Source organism: Dreissena polymorpha, chromosome 3, assembly GCF_020536995.1.
Source record: "Dreissena polymorpha isolate Duluth1 chromosome 3, UMN_Dpol_1.0, whole genome shotgun sequence".
Lineage (NCBI taxonomy): Eukaryota > Metazoa > Mollusca > Bivalvia > Myida > Dreissenidae > Dreissena > Dreissena polymorpha.
The window spans coordinates 117,676,138-117,696,601 of NC_068357.1; the positions used below are offsets into that span (position 1 = coordinate 117,676,138).

The 20,464-nt window shown below is 38.2% G+C and overlaps 2 protein-coding genes across 7 annotated transcripts in view; both read right to left on the bottom strand.

The window, feature by feature from the left end:
• Positions 1 to 8,814: 8,814 nt before the first annotated feature.
• Positions 8,815 to 20,464, bottom strand: part of LOC127871178 (serum response factor-like) — a 131,053-nt gene continuing 119,403 nt past the window's right edge. For all 3 annotated transcript variants that reach the window (XM_052413917.1, XM_052413916.1, XM_052413915.1), the window contains one exon: positions 8,815 to 9,671. The gene's annotated coding sequence lies outside the window, so the exon portion shown is untranslated. The remainder of the gene's footprint in view (positions 9,672 to 20,464) is intronic.
• The window catches only part of LOC127871179 (serum response factor-like), a 59,151-nt gene continuing 47,501 nt past the window's right edge, over positions 8,815 to 20,464 (bottom strand). For all 4 annotated transcript variants that reach the window (XM_052413920.1, XM_052413921.1, XM_052413922.1 and 1 more), the window contains 2 exons: positions 17,931 to 18,001; positions 8,815 to 11,442 (listed from right to left, as the gene is read on the bottom strand). In XM_052413920.1, the coding sequence (XP_052269880.1) occupies positions 11,362 to 11,442; positions 17,931 to 18,001 (152 nt within the window). In that variant the 3' untranslated portion in view covers positions 8,815 to 11,361. The remainder of the gene's footprint in view (positions 11,443 to 17,930; positions 18,002 to 20,464) is intronic.

The window sequence follows — 20,464 nt, forward strand, 5'->3', positions numbered from 1 at the left end:
CAGATGACCCCTATTGATTTTCAGGTCACTAGGTCAAAGGTCAAGGTCACAGTGACAAAAAACATATTTACAAAATTGCTGTCACTACAACTGAGAGCCCATATGGGGGGCATGTATGTTTTACAAACAGCCCTTGTTTTAATATATTTTTTCCCAAACCTTCAATTGTGATTTTTTCAACAGCAATTGGGACATTTTTAGTTTTTTTTCTGATGAGGAAAGTGCCCTTTTCCAATACTTTACAAAGAAGAAAAAAATTGCTGCATCATTATATATCATGCAATTCTATTATCATGTACTAAAATGTTTATCACAATGAGACGTCTTGGTGTGTGTATGACCCATGTCTAAAGCTCAAATGTCAAGGTCACCCTTAGAAGTCAAAAGTTCAAAATTTGGGATTTATACAGCTGATTGGGGCTATTAACTTTAACATTCATTCTGTAATTTAAATGACTTACCACAAACTTAACATAAGTGTTCACCTTGCGTTTTTAGCTCAGCTGTTTTTGGAGAAAACGCGAGGTATTGTCATAGCCAGCTTGTCTTGTCGTCCGCATTGTGCTAAAACGTTAACATTTTTGTTAACCTTTTGAACATTTGCTCTAAAATCAAAGTGCTTCCACCTACAACTTTGAAACTTCATATGTAGCTGCAACTTGATGAGTTCTACATGCAACACCCATTTTTGGGTCACCAGGTCAAAGGTCAAGGTCACTGTGACCTCTAAAAAAAAATTCTGACAAGTTTTCATTTATTCGAAACTGCACCCGCAGCCGAGCATTGGCATCCGTTATGCGGTGCTCTTGTTTTATTCACTTGTAACAGTTGTTCACCATTGGGAAACTTGTAACAATTTTTCACGTATAAAGTATAAAGTAAAATTTAGGCATATTACAGCTGGTGGGACAGTAGCTTTATAATTCATATGACAATTTAAAAAAGCTCAGCATGTAAAGGTGGCAGGTTGCATGCATACATGTAATGTTAGGCCAAGGTCACACTTAGATGTCCTAATTAAAATAAAAATAAATTGAAAAACATTTTAAACCAAGGGCTCTACATGTTGCGGGCATGTGTGTATCTTGTTCTAAAATTGTAAACCCATTGCTAGTGTATAATATTCATATCTTGTTAATAATAATTATGTGGTAGAATACATTATATGATATTATATTTAAAAGTTCAATTTCTGTATTCTTTCGGACATTTTTACAAATATTCAATAGTTTCAATCAGTTTTATTATATAAGTTTCCTTTTGCAATGGTCTGGTGTGATGAATATATCTGTATTTGATTTCACTCTTAGTGCAGTTTTTGTGTGTTTTTTTTGTAGTATTATTTCTAGAAATATGAAAATAAGCAGGGCGTTGTTTTATTTGTATTTTGGGGGGTTATGTTAGATATTGTGTTTTAAACTTTTGTATTTCAGCTAGATTGCAAAGCCTCATGCTTATTTGAAACGTTCTCGAGTCCGTTGCCTGGGCCTAGAACCAGTACTTGGTATCTATTGGGGAGATCTAAAGAACGCTCCCTCAGTGGGGATTCAACTCTTGACCTCCCGGTCGCTAGGTGGACACCATATGCATTAGGCCATCGTGTTTGATAGGCATGCTTGTGTTGTGACCAAAGTCACGTTTAAAATGGTGAAACAGATGGTTGTCCAAGGCAAGCTGCTATACATGAGTTTCACTCTGAGTCAAATGGGCTTAATTCATGTGCGGTTAATGTCGTCCTAGATTACCCTGTGAAGGCTTAATTCATGTGCGGTTAATGTCGTCCTAGATTACCCTGTGATGGCTTAATTCATGTGCGGTTAATGTCGGCCTAGATAACCCTGTGAAGGCTTAATTCATGTGCGGTTAATGTCGTCCTAGATTACCCTGTGAAGGCTTAATTCATGTGCGGTTAATGTCGTCCTAGATTACCCTGTGAAGGCTTAGTTCATGTGCGGTTAATGTCGTCCTAGATTACCCTGTGAAGGCTTAATTCATGTGCGGTTAATGTCAATCCTAGATTACCCTGTGAAGGCTTAATTCATGTGCGGTTAATGTCGTCCTAGATTACCCTGTGAAGGCTTAATTCATGTGCGGTTAATGTCGTCCTAGATTACCCTGTGCAAGCTTAATTCATGTGCGGTTAATGTCGTCCTAGATTACCTTGTGAAGGCTTAATTCATGTGCGGTTAATGTCGTCCTAGATTACCCTGTGAAGGCTTAATTCATGTGCAGTAAATGTCGTCCTAGATAACCCTGTGCAGGCTTAATTCATGTGCGGTTAATGTCATTCTAGATTACCCTGTGAAGGCTTAATTCATGTGCGGTTAATGTCGTCCTAGATTACCCTGTGCCGTCCTCTTAGGCTTATCAAGGAGGAAACTTTCTGCCCAGACTGGATATCCTTTAGAAGAGACTTCCTTCGAAACGAAGAATTCCATAAAAGCGGAAAGTATAGTCCCTGATTAGTCTGTGCAGACTGCAAAAAGGCTATTCTGGGATGACACTTTAAGCACATGCATTAAGCCTAATTTTCACAAAGATGTTGGGCGCGTGGCCAAGTAACTTTAACACCATCAATATGTCATAAAACAACATTTTTGCATCATTTTGACAAAAAATAAATTTGTGATATAATATATATATATATATATACAAATGTATATAGAAATATATTGTATCAGAAAAAAATAATTTGTGATATTTTTTTATATACCAGTTTCTGTACAGTTAACTGTAATCAATGTGGGGCTGAACCATTACTGTTCAGGCACAATTCAGTGTTGTTAGTTTGTGTGTAAATTAAAAAGTGCTTGATTACATTCCAGGATTACATAGCATGAGATTTTTGTACTTGATTGTGTATATGGTCAAAGGGAAGTAATTTATTGTTAAGTACTATGTCTTAATGTGTTTAAACATTAAATAAAATAATATGGTATAATAAGGTGTTAATATCTTTTGACTTTATATCATTGTTTGAGTTCATGGCAAGGATTTTGAGTCTCCCTCTGGGAATACCAGGCTTTATGCATTTGCTCAAAGTTTTGTCCCAGATTAGCCTGTGCACTACGCACAGGGTAAGAGAGGGCACTTGACACTTGAACCCTTTACCACTTAGATGCGTATTTTCACACATTTGTAGTCTGTCAGAGAATTAAATTTTATCAAAGACCGTTCTTACTAGATTAAAATTTTAAAGGCTTCATTTCCAACCCTTAGATACTGATGAGCAGCAAACAGCATAAAACCTGAACAGACTGTGAGTCTCAAGCATGCTGTTCTGGTTTTATGCTGTTTGCATATGGCCATTTTCAATTTGCCTCTGATTGGGAATGGGTTAATGGAATTTTTTGTTAAAAGGAAGTCCCTTCCAACGAAAATCCAGTCAAGAAAGAAAGTGTTATCCCTGATTAGCACAGGCTAATGTGGGATGACACTTTACACACACGCATAAGGTCCCGTTTCCTAGAGTACACACATGCATTAAGTTCAGTTTTCCCATAGTACACACATGTATTAGGTCCCTTTTTCCTATAATATACACACATTAGGTTCCGTTTTCCCAGAGTACACACACACACACATAAGGTCTCATTTTTCCAGAGTACACACATGCATTAGGTCCAGTTTTCCCATAGTACAGACATGCATTAGGTCCCGTTTTCCCAGAGTACACACATGCATTAGGTCCCGTTTTCCCAGAGTACAGACATGCATTAGGTCCCGTTTTCCCAGAGTACACACACACATTAGGTCCCGTTTTTCAGAGTACACACACGCATTAAGTCCCGTTTTCCCAGAGTACACACATGCATTAGGTCCCGTTTTCCCAGAGTACACACATGCATTAGGTCCCGTTTTCCCAGAGTACACACATGCATTAGGTCCATTTTTCCCAGAGTACACACATGCATTAGGTCCCGTTTTCCCAGAGTACACACATGCATTAGGTCCAGTTTTCCCAGAGTACACACATGTATTAGGTCCAGTTTTCCCAGAGTACACACATGCACTATGTCCTGTTTTCCCAGAGTACACACATCCATTAGGTCCAGTTTTCCCAGAGTACACACATGCATTAGGTCCAGTTTTCCCAGAGTACACACATCCATTAGGTCCAGTTTTCCCAGAGTACACACATGCATTAGGTCCAGTTTTCCCAGAGTACACACATGCACTATGTCCTGTTTTCCCAGAGTACACACATCCATTAGGTCCAGTTTTCCCAGAGTACACACACACATAAGGTCTCATTTTTCCAGAGTACACACATGCATTAGGTCCAGTTTTCCCAGAGTACAGACATGCATTAGGTCCCATTTTCCCAGAGTACACACATGCATTAGGTCCCGTTTTCCCAGAGTACACACATGCATTAGGTCCCGTTTTCTCAGAGTACAGACATGCATTAGGTCCCGTTTTCCCAGAGTAGACACATTCATTAGGTCCCGTTTTCCCAGAGTACAGACATGCATTAGGTCCCGTTTTCCCAGAGTACACACATGCATAAGTTCCCGTTTTCCCAGAGTTCACACATGCATTAGGTCCCGTTTTCCCATAGTACAGTCATGCATTAGGTCCCATTTTCCCAGAGTACACACATGCATTAGGTCCAGTTTTCCCAGAGTACACACCCACACATTAGGTCCCGTTTTCCCAGAGTACACACACAATCATTAAGTCCCGTTTCCCAGAGTACACACATGCATTAGGTCCCATTTTCCCAGAGTACACACATGCATTAGGTCCCATTTTTCCAGAGTACACACATGCACTAGGTCCTGTTTTTCCAGAGTACACACGTGCATTAGGTCCAGTTTTTCCATAGTACAGACATGCATTAGGTCCAGTTTTCCCAGAGTACACACATGCATTAGGTCCCGTTTTCCCAGAGTACACACATGCATTAGGTCCAGTTTTCCCAGAGTACACACATGCATTAGGTCCAGTTTTCCCAGAGTACACACATGCACTAGGTCCTGTTTTTCCAGAGTACACACACACATTAGGTCTCGTTTTCCCAGAGTACACACACGCATTAAGTCCCGTTTTCCCAGAGTACACACATGCTTTAGGTCCCGTTTTCCCATAGTACACACATGCATTAGGTCCCATTTCCCCATAGTACAGACATGCATTAGGTCACATTTTCCCAGAGTACACACATGCATAAGGTCCCATTTTCCCAGAGTACACACATCCATTAGGTCCAGTTTTCCCAGAGTACACACATGCATTAGGTCCCGTTTTCCCAGAGTACACACATGCATTAGGTCCAGTTTTCCCAGAGTACACACATGCATAAGGTCCAGTTTTCCCAGAGTACACACATGCATGAGGTCCAGTTTTCCCAGAGTGCAGACATGCATTAAGTCCCGTTTCCCCAGATTGCTGCTCATTTTTTATAAATTTGTCAACGTTAAAAACGTGTTTTATTCACTGATAAACTCCTGAATACCGTCGCCTTTAAACGTATTACGACATGCAGACAATTACACAGCTTAAATTTTGATTAAAAGCAAGCAGTTTTTTCATATAAAATGTGAGATTAATTGATCATATGCATGTTCGCAGATTTGTGATTTTAAGAACAGGTTTGATTCAGGATTGATAAGTCATTTACACTTCATTTATGCCCAGCATTATCATACTTCTGGTCTGGTCAACCGTCAAATCTATGGACGGAATATACATGTGTTTATAAAGGTTGCTGCCTTATAAATTATAAGGGGCGCCCTCTGTATCCCGCTTGAACCCCCACTAACACCTCTTGGGGCGGAGAGCACAAAAACCAGACACAAACTTTAAGGAATTAACATTAATGCCAATAAGGATAATGATAATCTAGAGATAATAGGAATACTGCAAAAACCATTTTGATAAAAGGCAAACCACTTTGAGCACATGCATTAAACCCCCTTTTCACAGAGTACGGCCCTTTTATGAATTTATAACCAGAAATACTTTGGAAATAATTACTATGAGTACTTGTGTTAGCTGCTGCTAATGTGTTGACCACCGAGCCGAGTTTATTTTATGAATTAACAATACGAATTCACAAAATTGACCTTGACATGATGATTTGTGAAATATAAGTTGCATGCAATAGTTTCTGTGTGTATTATATCATTTCATGACATTTCTTCATTTCCGAATATTGACTTTTATACTAGCGTGATATATACCCTTTTTAATGGTACTGGATGGCATCAAAATCATAACAACATCGCTTAAGGCCGTCCTGAAATTGCTTCGTCAAATCCATTGCCCGGAGGCTACCGATTTTTCGGTCTTCTCACCTATACAGGTTGGGGCACCCAAAACTGATAATAGGGCCTCAAATGGCACCTTTTTGACACACTCCTTACTTGTCATGTATTCTTGCATTGATTTCTTTAAATACTTTTTAAACGAAATAGTGTTTATGGCTGTTTCCATAAATAATAAAGAAGTAACATTTTACAGCTTTCAAGATTTTTTTTACAATAATCAGAAAAAAGTTTATCAAGTACAGAATAATTATTGATTTAATTTAAAATGGCTTCTTTGTAATGTTTAAATGCTACAATTTTCAATCGACCAGTATTGACCAGTAATGACCAGTATTGACCGGTTTTAACCGGGTATTGACCGCCAGCCCGGTCAATACTCAATTGACCGGTCAATATGCCAACCCTGTTAAATATCCAAGGACGCTGAACATTAAAGAAATCAAAACAATAACCAAAGACCTATCCATACACATGTATATGGATTAGGTCTTTGCAATAACGGATTCTTCAAAACGGTAACGAAACCGAAAATGAGGCACCGATTCTGTATCTTTAATTATAATGTATTTAATTAGTTTTGAAGGTTGAATGCGATATGTGACTGGATTAATATTATGTTATTGGATTTATGAGCTATTTAATTTGGATTAATGTGCAAATTTGTTTAAACTATATATGCTCTAGGATACTGGTATAAATAGATTATATTACAATTGGATGGACTGTAGACCTGGGACACGCCACCTCGCAGGCCACAAGATATCGTCAGATACTGACAAGATATTGACTGTGTGTATGTAAATGAATAAATAAAATAAAAATAACTTGCCTCTTATAATTTTGAAGGTAAATTTTATGGTCTAACCAACATTTTTACTGGTAGCCCAGTGGGCTGCCTGAAAAATAAGAAAATTTTCGGACACTGACTGAATGTACTCCTACTTTATTCTGGGCATTCTGCTCCGCCCCGCCCCCACGTAGCACAAGACTACACCAAAATGGAACAATATAGCTTGAAATTAGTGCTATTATTTAGATTAAATCCCAAAATGTGCGGGCCTAGTAAATGTAAATTAAGTGCTTATATAAGGTAGAAGTGCTGGGCCACTTATGATTCTCACATAGTTGTAGCCCCATGCCTAAAACTTTACAATACAAGGTTAAAATATTTGTGTGCGTGCATGTGTTCAGTTCCCAGAGGAAACTCCACCTGTCCGCAAACTAAACATGCGCCGAGATTTGGGATTGATACTGGGTCGCCGAGATGATAGGTGCCAGTACCAACCACTGCGCTTAGCGAACATCCCAGGGGATAAAGCAATACATACTAACATATAGGCCGTGCTCCGTGAAAAGGGGGTTTAATGCATATGTGAAGTGTCGTCCCAGATTAGCCTGTGCAGTCACCACAGGCTTATCAGGGACGACACTTTCCGTATGAACTAGATTTTTGCTAAGTAGAGACTTTCTTGAAATGAAAAAAATTATAAAAGCGGAAAGTGTCGTCCCTGATTAGCCTGTGCGGACTGCATACTCTTTTGCACCTCTTTTCACAGAGCACGGCCCATATCGTACCGATGTTTGATGGAGTCAGTTTGTATTTCACATGGCATTATATTCTGTTAAAATGTGCCGCTCATATTTTTCGATGCCAAAGCAAATCGATTGTCACCAGACATGATCTAATGATCGCACTCTTAACATGAGGTCGATGACCCCTATTGCGCTTCATAGCACATCTTCGCTCTGAATTCCTAATTGCTAAGAACATTTATGGCTCATCAGTGCAAAGCCGTATTAACAATATTTGTAAGATACGTGCTGTATCTTTGTGCCTCTCCAAAGGGGGAGCATACAGTCGCCAATATGGTTGTCCGTCCAAACGCTAATTTTGATTGAACTGAGTTTGAGTGGGTCCAAAATTAATTTCCCCGACAGTTTCCGTCTGTCGCAAGTCCTTCTGTCTCTCTGTCCTTCCCACCTTTAGCTTCTGAGAAGATCTCAGACACTAATGCTCCGAATTGACATGAATGACTGCACATCGTCACACGGATTAAATGATTAAGGGCATTCCAATAGTGGTGTTAGAAAAGTAGTCAGTGTTAGAAAACTAGTCAGTGTTAGATAACTAGTTAGAATACTTGTCAATGTAAGAAAAATAGTCAACGAAAGAAAACTATTCAATGAAAGAAAACAAGTCAATGTAAGATAACTAGTCAGTGTTAGAAAAAAATAGTCATAGTGTTCGAGAACTAGTCAATTTACGAAAACAAGTAAATGTAAGACACTAGTTAGTATATCTTGTATTAATTCCACTATAAATATCCTTTATGAACAAATTAAGTGACCTCAAAAATATAGTAAAACCTTAACATTGTGAAGCCCTGGCATAAGGATAGTCTTCACCCATTACAACCTTCACTACATTGTATGTACATGGACCCATGACATAAGACTAAGTAGCCACAATAAAGTCTTCATGGGTAAGGTTTAGTCTAACTAAATACACGTAATTATAGAAGTACTCAGACATAAATGCATGTTAATTTGTTCATGTTTTATTGTATGTACATTTAAAAAATTCACAAACAAGTCAAAACATTATGTTACACATGGAAGACACTCTTAAAGATCGTGAACAACAATTGTCTTCACATAATTATGCTGTTATGGTCAAATATGCCCAGAAGGACAAATGCATTGTTCCAATTAAAAATGTAAAACTAGTTAACACATACCAAACAAAAGGTTACAATGTACAAAAATATTTACGTTTGAAAGGCACAAGAAAATCTTAACAAGTATGATAAAGCTATATACCGGTAACTGCTTTCAACAATTGTATCACTTACTTCTCACTAAGAAACAACTTAATTATAAACTAGAAAGGCTAGATATCTTTAACATGATGAATGTGTCATCGCTTGTCTAGTCCATTAATGTGTAGAAAACGTGTAGAAAATAACGTTATAATAAGCTTTGCACATATAGTACTGTAATAAAGCAATGAAATGAAAAGTCTGAAGTTGACAAACAACAGATAAAATTGTCACACAAAAATGCTTGTCATTAAGGAAAATCAGGTAACAATTGGACAAAGTCTCAATTGATTTCTCATATTTTATCTTTGACCTTAAATTGTTTCCTTGACCTTTGACCTACAGACTTGATTATATTGTGAGCAACTCAGTATGCTTTCAACGTCTACAAATTCATTTAAAAATTCTTAATGTGCTCATGAGTAAATTAATTTTTGACCTTTATTAGCGATATTGACCTTATTTCTAGTGACATGGTTCTTGCACGTAACACTAGGGTCCCATGCTGATTACTTATGGAAAGTTATTTGAAAGTCAATTCATGCAGGGCAAAGAATTGTTCTCAGCAAATATTTCCCAACTCCGGTCCACCATTTCCCAACCTGCAAAGCCGCTCGGATGCAGCCATAATTTGTCCATTTTTCTACTGATCTTGTCTAATAATGTTGCACATTAAAACCTACTTAGTACGACTCTACACAAGTTTGGTCCATGAGTTTTTATCCCTTCCTATAGCTGCCCATATTCCCCGTACAACAGACATGAGTGGTCTGTGATACAACGAGTCGTGTTCTGAGAAAACTGGACATAATGCATGTGCGCAAAGTGTCATCCCAGATTAGTGCAGTCCCCACAGGCTTATCAGGGACGACACTTTCTGCCTGAATTTGATTTTCGGTAAGGAGGGACTTCCTTGAAACTAAAAATACCATAATAGCGGAAAGTGTCGTCCCTGATAAGCCTGTGGGGACTGCGGAGGCTAATCTGGGACGACACTTTACGCACATGCATTAAACCCAGTTTTCTCAGAACACGACTAAAACATGAAAATGTGCACACAGTCTGACTGACTGGTACAGACAGCATTGCAATATTGCACTCTATGAGTAGAACATGTTCTTTGGTATAACTTAATTATTAAGGACAAGTTTAAAGCAATGCAAATTTACAAAATGATACATATATAAATTAATCAACCAACCAAAACGCATGACATTTTGTCCATAAAGGGCACTTGTAAAATTTGAACCTGAGTTTACAAAAGTTCACGCACTCCAATGTTAATTTTACAAAAGGTCCACATGCATATAGTGGTACTTACAGTTAAACATTAAATTTGTAAACATTTCATTAATAAATATAATTTATAATGAGTATTTATTAAAGACATTATTTTTGACAGTATAATACATTATAGGCTGCAGATATAGCCCTTTAAATTGAAAACAATATGAATTCATTAAGAACAATAAGTTAACATTGAACAATATTCCTTGAACAAAATCGTTATGGACGGAGACATATAAAAATGGAAATTAAATATTTAATTATTTTTTTTGGTGAAAAAAGGCACTGCATAATAAAATATGTGATTTTTGCTCAAGTCATTAGACTTTACACATGCAGGCTCAAGTTAACTTCACTTACACAATATAAGTCTAAAGCTATTTGACATTTTGGTCAAATAAGTATGGTCAAACACCACCGCACATCGAAGGCTGGAGTGGAATAGTTGATAAATCCTGATAAACAAGTTGTTATCTATGCATCCGTAGGTTGATATGAAGACACTTTTCAGTCTCACACCTAGCCCCTACATGATTCTATTGGACCGCCATGATCACAAACTCTGTCATATAGCACCATTGAGAATGCACCCTTACGTGCTGGAAACCAATGCTCCAAAACAGTACTAACGGTTCCCATTCCAGCTAGAGAACACAACAATATGTAGTGAACATATCCAGTTTGATTTCCGATTCCTAAGATACTCACTGAACAATGTGGGAACCAATCCTGCTACGCAATATTCTTGGTTCCAAGCTCAGTGACGATGCACTACACATTACAGAAAATCAGCTCTTCTAAGTGTTCTTGGTTCCCAGCTCAGTGACAAAGCACTAAACAATACATGGAACCAGCTCTTCTAAGTCTATTTGGTTTCCAGCTCAGTGGCAATGCACTCAACACTACAGGAAACCTGCTTTATTAAGTCTTCGTGGTTCTCAGCTTAGTGGCAATACACTAAACAATAAAGCCAAACATATCTACTAAACTTTCCTCTTCTTGGCCCCTGTCACTGGTTGAGACACCTCAGTAACAGGCACTGACTCTGTGGAAAATTGCAACACCTGTAATATAGAGTAATCACATCATATGTTACATAGCGGGATCACACTGTATCATCTGTAACATAGTGAGATGGCACTGCAACACCTAAAAAAGTAAGACCACACTGTAACAACTTTAAAATAGTGAGATCACACCTTTACATCTGTATCATAGTGACATCATACTGCAACATCTATAGCATAGTGAGATCATACTGTAACAACTGTAACATAGGGAGATCACACTGTAACATATGTTACATAGCAGGATCACACAGTATCATCTGTAACATAGTGAGATGGCACTGCAACACCTAAACAAGAGGGCCAAGATGGCCCTAGTTCGCTCACCTGAGATGAGTCGGTTCATTCAATCTTTACCAAACGTCAAACTTGACCTAGATATTGTCCAGACAAACATCCTGGTCAAGTTTCATCATTATTGAACCATAACTCTGGCATATGGAGTGTTTTTGTTTTTGAAAGATATGACCTGGTGACCTATATTTTGATTTGACTCCCCCTCACCAAACATCAAACTTTGCTTACAAAAATAAATATTATGACCAAGATTCATAAAATCTGAAACAAAATTGTAACCTCTATAGTGTTTACAAGGATTTTGTATAATAAAATGAAAATTTGGACAATCTAAGGGCAATAATTATGGCATTAATTATGTGATATATATAAAACCAATCTTTGTACCAAGTTTCATGATTGGGCAAAAAATGTGATATCTAGAGTGTTCACAAGTTTTTTTTACTATATAAATATCAGAAAACTGCCCCCCCCCCCCCCCCCCGCAGCCATGTTATTCAACTGACCGGAACCATTTTCAAACTCAACTCTCATATCAAGGAAACAAATGTTGTGACCAAATTTCATGAAAATTGGGCCAAAAATGTGACTTCTAGTGTTCACATGTTTCACTATATACATATAGAGAAAAATGTCGCGCCCACTGGCGGCCATGTTTTTTCACCGATCTGGACCATTTCCGAACTCGTCCGAGATATCAATAAAACCAAAGTTTTGACCAACTTTCATGATGATTGGGCAAAAATTGTGACTTCTAAAGTGTTTACAAGGTTTCTATATAGCCAAATAAGGAAAACTGCCCCCCCCCCTGGCAACAATTTTATTCAACTGACCGGAACCATTATCAAACTCAACTCTTATATCAAGGAAACAAATGTTCTGACCAAATTTCATGCAAATTGGGCCAAAAATGTGACTTCTAGAGTGTTCACACGTTTTCACTATATACATATAGACAAAAATGCCCCTCCCACTGGCGGCCATGTTTTTTCACCGATCTGGACCATTTTCGAACTCGTCCGAGATATCAATAAAACCAATGTTTTAACTAACTTTCATGATGATTGGACAAAAATTGTGACTTCTAGAGTGTTTACAAGGTTTCTCTATAGCCAAATAAGGAAAACTGCCCCCCCCCCCCAGCCATGTTTTTTTAACTGACCGGAACCATTTTCGAACTCAACTCTCATATCAAGAAAACAAATGTTCTGACCAAATTTCATGAAAATTGGGCCAAAAATGTGACTTCTAGTGTTCACATGTTTTCACTATATACATATAGAGAAAAATGCCCCGCCCACTGCCGGCCATGTTTTTTCACCGATCTGGACCATTTTCGAACTCATCCTAGACATCAATAAAACCAATGTTTTGACCAACTTTCATGATGATTGGGCAAAAATTGTGACTTCTAGAGTGTTAACAAGGTTTCTCTATAGCCAAATAAGGAAAACTGCCCCCCCCCAGGCAGCCATGTTATTCACCTGACCGGAACCATTTTCAAACTCAACTCTCATATCAAGGAAACAAATGTTCTGACCAAATTTCATGAAAACTGGGCCAAAAATGTGCCCTCTAGAGTGTTCACATGTTTCACTATATACATATAGAGAAAAATGCCCCGCCCACTGGCGGCCATGTTTTTTCACCGATCTGGACCATTTTCGAACTCTTCCAAGATATCAATAAAACCAAAGTTTTGACCAATTGTCATGATGATTGGGCAAAAATTGTGACTTCTAGAGTGTTTACAAGGTTTCACTATAGCCAAATTAGGAAAACTTCCCCCCCCCCCCCCCCTCACCCGGCACAGTGCCCCAGATAAGCTGCGTATCTGCGTCTTTCACCCTATTAAAATGTTTAAAAACGCAAAGAAATACAATATCATGCGTATTGAAAACGCACCCGATTTGCCTTTTACGCACATTCGTCTTATTTGATGCGTACGATACAATAGCTTTGATCAAAAAAACTTTGCTCATTTTCGGTATTTTTTGTGATTATTTTCGTTACGCGGCGACGCTTTTATTCAGCAAGCGCCTGGATGATGGGGCAATAAAACAGTCAAAGCTATTCAAACGCTCTGCGGACTAGATTTCATAGTTAAATAAAGCGGCTGACAAAATTATTTACGACGACATACATGCGTTTTCAATCTGACTTAATCCGTCGTTCATTGTGCAAATATTTGTAAAGTGTCTGTACTTTCAGTTTCTAATACGATGCGTAATAAAAATGTCTAAGAGAAAGACGTCCGCAATTGTTGCGCCAAAATATGTGTCGATCGCTAACTTTATCGAACCAAGAAAGCAAGAGTCAATAAGTGCCGAATCATTCGTGTTATCGATTTTTTTTAAGTTTAAAGTTTATATTATTGACAGTTTTAAGGATTAAAGATGTTATGAAACATCAGTTTATTAAAGTTAATTAAATTAGTTTACAGTTTTATTGAATCAATACAATTGTGTGCAGCTTAAACAGAAGTAAAGCAGCAATGGTTTTACTGTATGCATCTTATAACTCATTTCACCCTATTCCAAGAATGAAATCACCCTATTTTTCAAAATCAGTGGGTGAAAACCCTATTACCGAAATAATTATCTGGGGCACTGCCGGCAGCAATGTTTTTTAACTGACCGGAACCATTTTCGAACTCAACTCTCATATCAAGGAAACAAACGTTCTGACCAAATTTCATGAAAATTGGGCCAAAAATGTGACTTCTAGAGTGTTCAAATGTTTTCACTATATGCATATAGAGAAAAATGTCGCGCCCACTGGCGGCCATGTTTTTTCACCGATCTGGACCATTTCCGAACTCGTCCGAGATATCAATAAAACCAATGTTTTGACAAACTTTCATGATGATTGGGCAAAAATTGTGACTTCTAAAGTGTTTACAAGGTTTCTATATCGCCAAATAAGGAAAACTGCCCCCCCCCCCTGGCAACAATTTTATTCAACTGACCGGAACCATTATCAAACTCAACTCTAATATCAAGGAAACAAATGTTCTGACCAAATTTCATGCAAATTGGGCCAAAAATGTGACTTCTAGAGTGTTCACATGTTTTCACTATATACATATAGACAAAAATGCCCCTCCCACTGGCGGCCATGTTTTTTCACCGATCTGGACCATTTTCGAACTCGTCCGAGATATCAATAAAACCAATGTTTTAACTAACTTTCATGATGATTGGGCAAAAATTGTGACTTCTAGAGTGTTTACAAGGTTTCTCTATAGCCAAATAAGGAAAACTGCCCCCCCCCCCAGCCATGTTTTTTTAACTGACCGGAACCATTTTCGAACTCAACTCTCATATCAAGGAAACAAATGTTCTGACCAAATTTCATGAAAATTGGGCCAAAAATGTGACTTCTAGAGTGTTCACATGTTTTCACTATATACATATAGAGAAAAATGCCCTGCCCACTGCCGGCCATGTTTTTTCACCGATCTGGACCATTTTCGAACTCATCCGAGATATCAATAAAACCAATGTTTTGACCAACTTTCATGATGATTGGGCAAAAATTGTGACTTCTAGAGTGTTAACAAGGTTTCTCTATAGCCAAATAAGGAAAACTGCCCCCCCCCCAGGCAGCCATGTTATTCACCTGACCGGAACCATTTTCAAACTCAACTCTCATATCAAGAAAACAAATGTTCTGACCAAATTTCATGAAAACTGGGCCAAAAATGTGCCCTCTAGAGTGTTCACATGTTTCACTATATACATATAGAGAAAAATGCCCCGCCCACTGGCGGCCATGTTTTTTCACCGATCTGGACCATTTTCGAACTCTTCCAAGATATCAATAAAACCAAAGTTTTGACCAATTGTCATGATGATTGGGCAAAAATTGTGACTTCTAGAGTGTTTACAAGGTTTCACTATAGCCAAATTAGGAAAACTTCCCCCCCCCCCCCCCCCTCACCCGGCAGCAATGTTTTTTAACTGACCGGAACCATTTTCGAACTCAACTCTCATATCAAGGAAACAAACGTTCTGACCAAATTTCATGAAAAATTGGGCCAAAAATGTGACTTCTAGAGTGTTCAAATGTTTTCACTATATGCATATAGAGATAAATGCCCCGCCCACTGGCGGCCATGTTTTTTCACCGATCTGGACCATTTTGGAACTTGTCCGCGATATCAATAAAACCAATGTTTTGACCAACTTTCATGATGATTGGGCAAAAATTGTGACTTCTAGAGTGTTAACAAGGTTTCTCTATAGCCAAATAAGGAAAACTGCCCCGCCCAATGGGGGCCATGTTTTCAACAGACCGGAACCACTTTTGAACTCGACCAACATATCATTAAGGCAAACATTTTGACAAAGTTACATGTAGATTGAGCATGAAATGTGACTTCTACAGTGTTTACAAGGTTTTTCTTTTTTTTGACCTAGTGACCTAGTTTTTGACCCGGCACAACCCAGTTTCGAACTCGGCAGAGATTTTATTGGGGCAAAGCTTTTGACCAAGTTTCATGAAGATGGGACAAGAAATGTGGCCTCTAGAGTGTTGACGAGCAAATGTTTACGGACGGACGGACGGACATACGACGGACAAATACTGGTCAGAAATGCTCACCTGAGCAATCAGGTGAGCTAAAAAGTGAGACCACACTGTAACATCTTTAAAATAGTTAGATCACACCTTTACATCTGTATCATAGTGACATCATACTGCAACATCTATAGCATAGTGAGATCATACTGTAACAATTGAAACATAGTCAGATCACACTGTAACAAGTGTTCCGCGGTCAGAGACATATGCCCCTCCAAACAGGGCTTTGAACTAGTGACCCCAATTTCAATCGGGGTCATCTACTGTCCAAGGCTAATGCACATGGAAAGTATCAAGCCAATCGGTGAATCAGTTGACGATTTTTTGATCGGAAATGATTTCACACAAAGTGTGTAACAGAGACCTTCACTTTGACCTAGTGATCCAAATTTCAATAGGGGTCATCTACTGTCCAAGGCCAATGCACATGTGAAGTATCAAGCCAATCTGTGAATCAGTTGAAAAGTAATTGATGGGAAATGATTTCACACTTAATATGTAACAGTGATCGTGACCTTTGGCCTAGCAACCCCAATTTCAATCGGGGTCATCTACTGTCCAAGGCCAATGCACATGGAAAGTATCAAGCCAATCGTTGAATCAGTTGACTAGATATTGATTGGTAACAATTGTTCTCTTAATGTATATCAATGACCTTCACCTTTGACCTAGTGACTCAAATTTCAATAGAGTTCATCTACTGTCCAAGGCTAATGCACATGTGAAGTATCAAACCAATCACGCAATTGGTTGACAAGTTATTGATCAGAAACAATTTTCACACTTAGTGTGATAGTGACCTTGACCTTTGACCTAGTGACCCCAATTTCAATAGGGGTAATCTACTGTCCAATGCCAATGCATATGGGAAGTATCAAGCCAATCAGTGAATAAGTTGGCAAGTTATTGATCGGAAATGATTGCATTCTTGATGTGTATGAGTGACCTAGACCTTTGACCTAGTGACCCCAATGTCAATTGGTTGATAAGTTATTGATCGGAAACGATTTTCACACTTAGTGTGATTGTGACCTTGACATTTGACCTAGTGACCCAAATTTCAATAGGGGTCATCTACTTCCAAGGCCAATGCATATGGAAAGTATCAAGTCAATTCGTTGACGAGTCATTGATGGGAAACGATTTTCACACTTAATGAGATAGTGACCTTGACCTTTGACCTAGTGACCTCAATTTCAATAGGGTTCATCTTCTGTCAAAGGCCAATGCACATGTGTATCAAGCCAATCAGTCAATTCATTGACGAGTTATTGATCGGCAACCAACTTGTCTACCAATATTCGGACTGGTCTACCGACAGGTTTATCGATTTTCAGATTGGTCTACAGACAGCCAGCAAAACAATATACCCCTTCTTTTTTGAAGAAAATAAATATAACATTGTGAGATCATTACTATATCATAGTGAGATCACATTGTAACACATGTAACATAGTGAGGTCACACTGTAATAACTGTAACATAGCGCGATTACACTAACTGTCACATAGTGAGATCAGGTCACATACCGATATCATATTGTTACACATGTAGCAAAAAGAGTTCACATTGCAGCATTGGGATATTACAATGTTACTGCCTACCTGTTGAGACCCGGCTGGCAGGGACACTGGCATGGGGATGATAATAGGCTGCCCGTGGACGCTCGTCTGACCTGAAAACACCACATGACATAAGTTTATGACACAAGATTTATGACACAAGTTTTATGACACAAGATTTATTACACAAACTTTATGACACAAGTTTATGACACAAGTTTTATGACACACGTTTTATTATGCAATATGACACAAGTTTTATGACTTGAGTTTTATGACACAAGTTTATGACTCAAGTTTTATGACATAAGCTTTATGACACAAGTTTGATCAGAATATGCTATGATGAAATAAATATTTCTGATACAATAGTGTTACTCATGAAATAAAAAAAGTTAAATTATAACTTTGTAAAAGGAATTGTACAACCAAGACTGTTTTTCTATGCACAAAGAATGAAAATAAGCGTGAGTTATTCTGCAAAAACCATGGGCAAATCTTAATCTTGGGAAAGAATCTCTGGAAATTCCAAGACATTGCTCAGCAAAATGCAAGTGCTTAAAAGCAAGATCAATCAAACTTTACAAACAAATTATTTTGGCGTTATGCAGTGCAATAAAAACATTTATGTAATACAATTTTTATATCTTAGTTCATTGCATTAGTATTTATAAACATAATATTTCAACAGTATTTGACAATTCACATAGTCATATCAATTGCTTATGAATGAAGCTGACATCATTTTGAATTGTTATGTTGTCATAACTTCATAGACGTTAATGATTTTTCTCTAAACAAGAATATAAGTTGAATTGATATTCCCAACCAAATAAATGTTTGATCATGGGAAATACATGTACCTTTATACATGGTATAATCCTAAAAAAAAACAAGAGGGCCAAGATGGCTCTAGTTCACTCACCTGAGAGGAGTCGGTTCATTCAATCTTAACCAAATGTCAAACTTGACCTAGATATTGTCCAGACAAACATCCTGGTCAAGTTTCATCATTATTTCATCTGCGAGTCATGATCAATATACCTATGAAGTTTCATGATCCTAGGCGTAAGCATGAGTTATCATCCAGAAACCATTTTTCCAAGTTGAGTCACCGTGACCTTGACAGCCATTGTGTGAATACATTATTTGGCACTGTGACCTTGACCTTTGACCTAGTGACCTGATAATCAATAGTGGTCATCTGCGAGTCATGAAATATACCTATGAAGTTTCATGAACCTAGGCATAAGCGTTCTTGAGTTATCATCCAGAAACCATTTTACTATTTCAGGTCACCGTGACCTTGACCTTTGACTTAGTGACCTGAAAATCATTAGGGGTCATCTGCGAGTCATGATCATTGTACCTATGAAGTTTCATGATCCTAGGCATAAGCGTTCTTGAGTTATCATCCAGACACCATTTTACTATTTCAGGTCACCATGACTTTGACCTTTGACCTAGTGACCTGAAAATCAATAGGGGTCATCTTCGAGTCAAAATCAATGTACCTATGAAGTTTCATGATCCTAGGCATAAGCATTCTTGAGTTATCATCGGGAAACCATTTTACTATTTCAGGTCACCACGACCTTGACCTTTGACCTAGTGACCTGAAAATCAATAGGGGTCATATACGAGTCATGATCAATGTACCTATGAAGTTTCATGATCCTAGGCCTAAGGGTTCTTGAGTTATCATCCAGAAACCATTTTACTATTTTGAGTCAATGTGACCTTGACCTTTTACCTAGTGACCTGAAAATCAATAATGGTCATCTTCGAGTAATGATCAATGTACCTATGAAGTTTCATGATCCTAGGCCTAAGCGTTCTTGAGTTATCATCCAGAAACCATTTTACTATTTCGGGTCATCGTGACCTTAACCTTTGACCTAGTGACCTGAAAATCAATAGGGATTATCTGCGAGTCATGATCAATGTAGCTATGAAGTTTCATGATCCTTGGCATAAGCGTTCTTGAGTTATCATCTGGAAACCATTTTACTGCTTTGGGTAACCGTGACCTTGACCTTTGACCCAGTGACCTGAAAATGGATAGGGGTCATCTGCGAGTCATGATCAATGTATCTATGAAGTTCCATGATCCTAGGCATAAGTGTTCTTGAGTTATCATCCGGAAACCATTTTACTATTTCGGGTTATCGTGACCTTGACCTTTGACCTAGTAACCTAAAAATCAATAGGAGTCATCTGCGAGTCATTATCAATGTACCTATGAATTTTCATGATCCTTGGCATAAGCGCTCTTGAGTTATCATCCGGAAACCATCTGGTGGACGGACGGACCGACATGAGCAAAACAATATACCCAAATTGCCCCCCTCCCAGTAGCCATGTTTTTCAACTGACCGGAACCATTTTTGAACTCTACTCTCGTATCAAGGAAACAAATGTTCTCAGCAAATTTCATGAAAATTGGGCAAAAAATATGACTTCTACTGTGTTAACATGTATTCACTATATACATATAGAGAAAAATGGCCTGCCCACTGGCGGCCATGTTTATTCACCAATCCCGACCATTTTCAAACTCATCCGAGATATCAATA